At 51.3% G+C, this 7,500-nt stretch overlaps 1 protein-coding gene across 29 annotated transcripts in view; it reads left to right on the forward strand.

The window, feature by feature from the left end:
* LOC122261387 (uncharacterized) overlaps positions 1 to 7,500 on the forward strand; it is a 121,421-nt gene that overhangs the window by 78,223 nt on the left and 35,698 nt on the right. For all 29 annotated transcript variants that reach the window (XM_086542361.1, XM_086542363.1, XM_086542366.1 and 26 more), the window contains exon 2: positions 5,526 to 5,672. In XM_086542361.1, coding sequence (XP_086398487.1) covers positions 5,526 to 5,672 — 147 coding nt within the window. The remainder of the gene's footprint in view (positions 1 to 5,525; positions 5,673 to 7,500) is intronic.

The following is a 7,500-nucleotide window of genomic DNA, read 5'->3' on the forward strand; positions in this document are numbered from 1 at the left end:
GGAAGAGGTCCTTGTCACTCTCAGGACCTGCCAGCATGGTGGCCTGACTGGAATGTCTTGTCCTGTTAATACAGGCCCCAAAGTCCTTTCCTCGGTATATTTCATGTCGGCTTTTAAAATTAATGTTTATGGCACGGCACTTTCTCTTCTAAGCAATCGATGGCGTTTCTGGTTTAAACGTTTTGTTCTTTTTTTTTTCTCTCTCTCTCTCAACCCCTTCCTCTCTCTCTCTCTCCCTCCCTCCCTCCCTCCCTCCTCTCCTTTTCTCTCTCATTTATTTACCGATTATTCACCACTGTAACATTTCTTCTCGGGTGTTATGGAAGTGGGCGATATCCCCTGCGACTGACCTCGCTTCGGGGCCCAGTCCGGAGCCAATTTTCCCTCTCCTCTCTTTCCTCCTTCCTTCGCTGTGTCCACGGAAGAAATGTCGGCGCGACCCAGTGCCGAGGGTGAAGCATTAAGGCTCAAGAGTCACTCATGCCTCGGCTGTCACTCCCACCCGACTCTCACGCCTCGTGACGTTGCCAGAGTTCTGCTCGGGCTGTTTATTGCCCTTTAAACAATCTCTCTCCCTCTCTCCCTCCCTATCCCTCTCCCTCTCTCCCTCTCTCCCTCTCTCCCTCTCTCTCTCTCTCTCTCTCTCTCTCTCTCTCTCTCCCTCTTATTCTCTCTCTCCCTCTCTCTCTCTCTCCCTCCCTCCCTCTCTCTATCTCTCTCCCTCTCTCTCTCCCTCCCCCTCCCTCCCTCCCTCCCTCCCTCTCCCCCCCCCTTTCCCTCCCTCCCTCCCTCCCTCCTCCTCCCTCCCTCCCTCCCTCTCTCCCCCTCTCTCCTCTCTCTCTCCTCTCTCCTCTCTCTCTCTCTCTCTCTCTCTCTCTCTCTCTCTCTCTCTCTCTCTCTCTCTCTCTCCCTCCCTCCCCTCCTCCCTCTCTCCCTCCCTCCCTCCCTCTCCCTCTCCCTCTCCTCTTTTACTCTCACCCTCCCTCTCCCTCATCCCTCCTCTCTCTCTCCTCTGTGATTCTCTCTCCCCCCCCCCCCCCCTATTTTTACCCTCCTGTCTCCCTCCCACCGCTGGCCTAGTGTCCTTGTGCGTGTTTGTGTACGAAGGGAGGTTCCTCGAGCCCCACCTGGCCAATCCCTCCGCGATGGCTTCCCTTCGGCGTACTCTGGACTGGATCCCTGACCTCATAATCATATTTTCCCGGACGATCTCGCCGGGCAGGAGGCAGGGGGTTCTGCCGCGGGGAACGGCCTTATGCGCCGCTTCCGGCAAAGTGATCACCACTCGTTGCCGTGTTGACGTTGTCGATGGACTTGTTTTCTTGATTTCATTCGCTGCTCTTTTTTTTTTGGTGTAGGATTGGAGTTGAGTAGGGTCGCGAGTCGAGTTTTATTGTGTCTGTGTAATGTACGTTCGGCCAAAAGTCGAGAAAAGTCCTTCGCTCCTTCGACACCGGCTCTTATAACCCGCTCGCTCACATGGATAGGTGCTCGTCCTACGAAAGGATCGAGACTTTTCCCTCCTAATTGCTCAGCGCCGAAGTCGGTGTTTTAGCAACGGGCCTCCCACTGCCGTGCTCTGGAGACGCCGATAGCCGAGCCACAGGCAAGACGCTCGATTCCATCAAATTCGAGCTTGAATGCTCAACCCGATGCGACATCATGGCGTATCTCTCAACTAGATTGATTTCTGTAAAAATAAAAATCTAATAACAGTTTACGATCAGGTCGGGGGGCTGTATTGCAAACATCTGGGACTGAAGCATTTGCAATTAATTGGAAATTCGCATTTTTTAATACTCGGATGTCCTGAGGGAGAACTTAGCTATAATAAGATTGGATTAAATTCACCGCTGACAAGTTCACTCTCAGGAAAATACTTCGTCAAAGTGTCGAACTGAGACTTGCACGCGGGCCTCCTTATTAAACGGGTCAGGGCTCGCGCCGACGCGATGGATTTTGGTCAAATTCATTCTAGTTACCTGCTGACAGACTCGGGCCAGCCAGGTAATTACTGTCAGCACTGTATCGCACTCGCATTTCTCGCCTTTGGTGCCCATTGTGTCAGAGCGGAGAAACAATTAGCGGCGGGGATTTGTAGCTTTATCCATCGCCCGATGTCGGTGGACGCTGCTGAGTAAGAACGTGGTTAGGGAGGCCAAGAGGTATGGCATTTACTTTATTCGGCCAAGTAATATAGCTGTGTAAAGGTCTTTACGAATGTAGACATCGCACCTGAATTTGTTTCGTCTGTAACTGACTGAGATAAACACCAAGTGAATTTGTTTCCTTCTAAAAAAATGAATATCTATCAGCTACCGGGTGAAAGGGACTCACCAGCGGTCTCTCGTGTCCATCGCCGGTAACCTGCCATCGTTCTTTCCTCCTTCGAGTTTAGTATTTGGAGAAATCGCCGCCTAAAGAGGGAGGGAGGGAAGGAAGGAAGGAGGGGGGAAGGGAAAGGCCACGTCGTCTCTCACATTTAAAGGGAAACACTCAGCCCCGCGCGAGTTATGCTGACCCCTCCCCCTCCCCCTCCCCCACTGCGGCGGTTGTACTGGGCCGCGTGTGCAAGAGACAGCGCCAAAAGCCGGGCGCTGAACCCTGACTTCCTTAGGAGAGAGCGGCGCAGAACTGAGGGAAGGGATTTTGCTCCTTGATTTTATTGAACGAGTATCAGGTCGCCTTCCAATCCCGCGGTAGCCCTGCCCTATATCACGCTGTGGGTGAAATTCGACTTCGCCCCACCCCCCGACTCTAACCTCTTCCCTCTCCTCCGCCCCACCCCCACCCCCCCTCCGTTGAGGTGGACTGGCCTTGAGAACCAAGTGTCAGTAGGACAGTGTTTGATTGCTGACGGACGAGCCTTGGATCATTTTATTAGTTGTGTGTGTGTGTGTGTGTGTGTGTGTGTGTGTGTGTGTGTGTGTGTGTGTGTGTGTGTGTGTGTGTGTGTGTGTATTTAAGTATTAGTGTTATATTATTAACTGCATGGGAAGTAAAACCGGAGTCTTGATGCAGGGGGCGTGTCGTTTTCGCCATGTTTATCACGTCGTCGGGATATTGCACCGGACTATAAAATGGGAAATCATTTTTTTCTTTCCTCCCTGCAGGACTCTGATGCCCGAGGGATAAAAATTGATCTCCGGGCAAACAGCGAGCGAAAGAACTCTGGCGGGGATGTCTCATTTCGGAGATTAAAGCGAAGAGGACTCCGTGTTTCTCGCGGGTCTTGAGGCGAAACGGAAGATGAAGAAGGCCTTCCAAGAGGGAGCGCTGGCTTCTGGCGAGGCTGAAACCCTTCGATGTGGTCGAGAGACGCGGTTGGGGGGGGGGGGCTTATACGATACTTTCTGATTGATTGTAAGAAGATCCAATGGGGATGATACTGCTTGCATAAGAGTTCTCTTGTTCCCTCATTCGTCCGCGGACTCAAAGTATTCAGCTATTTTTCAAATTAATATTTTTATTAATTTGTTTATTTTTTCATACTGTTTCAGTGTCGACGTCATGTTAAGGATCTCGATTGTCGGTGGACCTTTTTTTCGGTATTAATGAAAAAGTTTCAGCCGTTAGTGCCGGTGTCCAACTGCGAACTTGCTTTAATGGAAGGAGAACCTTCAGGCTATTGTGTTGTTTTTAATTCCTTGCACTCTTTTCGGTTCAAGAGTGTTTGCGTGGAAGAGAGAAGAGAAGACATTCTTGAGTGTGAGTAAATGAGTTTATCTAGTGATTGGGTTCCACCGCAGATTCTTTTTCTCAGAGACAAATAACCCAAAGAATGACGTTAATCATGTTACCAAGCGTCAAAACCCCTCAAATAACTTCTATCAAAGCCCTGTCTTTTGTGTACCAGCAGCTTTAATACATTGATTTGTCAGCCACTGACGAACATGGCATGATTCCAGCTGTGGTGATGACGTCCTTTCTTTAGTGTGTGTACTCGCGTTTCGTGTGGCACTCAGCCGTCGCTCCTAAGCCTACGCGGACGCCGTGGCATAATGGAGCAAGGAGTGTGGTGATGGAGGCAGCCGAGGAGAACGGGGCGCAGTGAGACATCCTCTGGGAAGAAGGGAGGGGGGGGGGGGGGGAGAGATGGAGGGTGTGTAGGATTGGGCCCGGACTAGGCTAGGGAGTTCAATACGGACTGGCTTGGATTCTGAGTGGCAGCTCTTGATTGCTTTGAATTGGGCTGTTGGGGAGGCCATGCCGTATACTAGGCTTCGCGGAGTAGTGCCAGGCCAAGTTGCGTTGTTGGCAAGTCAAGACTGGTAATCAAAGGTACCACGAAATCTCTCGTTTCCGCCCATCAGCGTCGATTGGAAGAGGCGGCGGGCGGCTGGATGGAGAATTATGGGCGCTGTGCTCGGCCGTGTAGATTACTCCCGGGGACTCCCTCCACCCGGAATTAGTGCAGCATACCAGCCCGACACTCGTCCGTTAAAGGGAATGTTTTTATCGCCAATTGATAGTCCAGCGCGTGTGAGTGATGCCACTGGGAGTCAGTGGACGCGCGAGCTGGGGGATGGAACGACGAGGAGCGGGGCCGCCCGTAAACGCCCTCCCAAAGCCTCTCCTCTCCTCTTAATATCAAGGGTCAAAAGGACTGTCGATGCTTCCCTACCGCCGCCTCTCCTTCTCTCCTCCACTTTCCTCTTCTCTCTTTTGCGCCGCTCTCCCCTTCCCAATATCCTTTCTTCTCCCGCTCTCTTCCCGTCCTTCTCTCCTCTCTTTTCCTCATCTCTCCTCTTATATCATCACATCTCTCCTTTCCTTTCCTCTCCTCTCCTCTTATCTCCTCGCCTCGTCTCGTCTCGACTAGTCTCCTTCCTTCCTTCCTCTCCTCTCGCTTGGTCTCCTCTTCCCCAGTGCCTCCTTGCCCCCTTTCTTCCCCTTTTAGATTTTTTTTTTTTTTTTGGTCCCTCCTTCGTCTCCAAGCATACAAGCGGGAGGTCGGGCCCGAAGGACACGCGAGGGCGCAAGAGGCGAAGCGCGTGCGGTCGGGGAACCGTAACGATGCCATGAGACGAAGTGAGGAAATTGGACACAGGGGAGCGGAAATAACAAAGCGAGCGTCAACAAAAGTCGCACTGACAGACGTCGCTCGAGCGCTGTATTGGATCTTCAAGTCCGCCCTTGGTCACGCAGGGGGGATGCATGTATCGAAGGTCGTCTCGCCGCCATGAGCGATGGGCGGGAGCCCCGTCAGCGGCGGAGGAAGGGGCGAGAAAGAGCGGGAGCAAAGTGACTCTCAGTCCTTGTTTGATTGTTGTTGCACTGGGGAAGGCTGTGTGAATGGGCGCGAGGCACCGCTCTACTCGGTGCTCGGAAGAGGAGGATCATAAAAAGACGGCGATATTGCAGTTTCATTATCCTGATGAAGGGGTTCATGGAAAGGAAGCGCATTGGAAGAAGAAATAATTGCGAATGAAATGTATTGAATGAAACTCCCGATTTTTTACTTGTATTTTTCATGTAGGTGTCGACAGTGACGACTTGATACTTACGATGTCGTTCCTTTGCAGGTGGAGGTGGTGATGGTCGAGACAGCAGTGGCGGGGCGGGGGGCGGTGCTCCCTCCGCCAACGGCCACTCCGGCCAGCAGCAGCAACAACAGCAGGACCAACAGCAAAACTCATCCGCCGCCAGCAAGAAGAGCCCGGCCAAGAAGGGTAAGTGGCCACACCACTTTCTCCCCTTTTCCTCCCTACACCCGCTGGGGCCACCTCAGCCACCCCCTCGCCCGCCGCCTCCTCGCCACCACCTGTTGGTACTCAGGATGCACCCACGGGCGCCAGGCTATAGGTAACACACACACACACATTGAGTGAGTGAGTGTGAATTTAAATGCGTGTATAATAAGAAACTAAAAATTGGCCAGTATGATCCTTCGGGCGTAAGCGGCGTGGGCTGAGGTGGTGGCAGTTTGGTGGCACTCGCACGGCACTATTTTCTTACGGTGGCTCGCTAGGCATCTTGCGTACCACATTGCACATGACTGTAGCTGTAATGTACACATTGTATGTTGATATACTTTGATTTGTTTACATTGGTCGCTCACCCATCAGGGAGCATGTACTGCATGGTGATTTACATATTTATATTTATTTTCATGTTTTACACTTTTGGTTGCCATACCTGTGCATAAAGTCATTTGAAGTGTCTTCAAGATATATGTGCCCAATATGTTTACCTTATATGAATTTTATTATTGATATGTTGCACGTTCCATCATAAATTAAAGGCATATTTAAATGCGCAAATGACCTTTTCATGTGTGATGGTGCGAGTGTGAAATGAAGCGTGTAACAGATCATTTGGAACGGACGGAAAGGGAAGAGAGACAATGTGTGAACGAACCAAGAGCAATGAGCTTTGGAATGGAGTGGGCGTGTCTTCAGATCGTGGTAGGTATTGTGTTGGTGAGGGTGTGATATATGGGGCGTCGTCGGCCAAGAGGACCTGTCGACTGCTGATTAGCTATCGACGTCGCACCACTCCACACTGATACGAGGCGCGAAGGAGCAGAATTAGCCCTTCTGGCTGTGCTAATGAGGGTTCCGTTTGTACTCAGATTCAGTAGACATGATTACACGTTTTTTCTTCTTTCTGGTCGTTGGGATAATTGCTCTCGCCATCAAAGTCTCTTGATTTGTACAGTGACAGACCTGTAAATCTTGAGTGGTTGAGACGGCGTCCCCACACTCTCCTCCCCCAGTTCTCCCCTCAGGCGCGCCAAGACGTACTCGGTCGTGCTGCTCCTCGAGACGGCACACTCAGAACACTTCCGAGGCCGGACCGTAATGGCGAGGGCACGCGGACAAGGGCTGGCGTCTTTTTTGTCCTTCGCCATTCATACGTCCGCCTTTTGATCCAGAGGGAGAGAGGGAGCTGCAGGGAAAAGTCCCGCGTCATTTGCCATTCAAGAGAAATCCCGCGCGAGAGAGGGCGCGGGGCGTTTCTCCCGCTTCTTGGTCCCGCTAATGAAGGAGGACCTGGGAGGGCGCTCCAGACTATAGGCGCAGCGCATTCCTTTCTCTCCAGACTGCTCTATTATTTTTTCTTATTTCTTTCTGTTACTACCACTGCCACCGTCTATCTCCGTCTCTCTTTGCCTTCATAAATTTCTTCCCCTTCTCGGCTTCTTCTTTACTTCCTTGTGTTTGGATTGTCGGTTGACTGAACTGTACAGAATGTTACAAATACTAAGTGTTATTATGCACAGAGAGATGAATCAGACAGAGCAATCAGAAAGAGCGTGTGGGATAGAGAGTGATTGAGTAGTAGGAGAGGGAATGAAAGAGAGAAAGAAAGAAAGAAAGAAAGAAAGAAAGAAAGAAAGAAAGAAAGAAAGAAAGAAAGAAAGAAAGAAAAAAAGAGGGAGAGAGAGAGGGGGGGGGGAGAGAAGAGAGAAGAGAGAGAGAAGGAGGGATAGGGAAGGGGAGGGAGGGAGATCAATATGCCAAGGTGAAGGACGCGTCGGCCACGAAGTCTTGTGCC

This window comes from Penaeus japonicus, unplaced genomic scaffold (assembly GCF_977035675.1).
Source record: "Penaeus japonicus unplaced genomic scaffold, GWHDUDI00000001_assembly GWHDUDI00000012, whole genome shotgun sequence".
Lineage (NCBI taxonomy): Eukaryota > Metazoa > Arthropoda > Malacostraca > Decapoda > Penaeidae > Penaeus > Penaeus japonicus.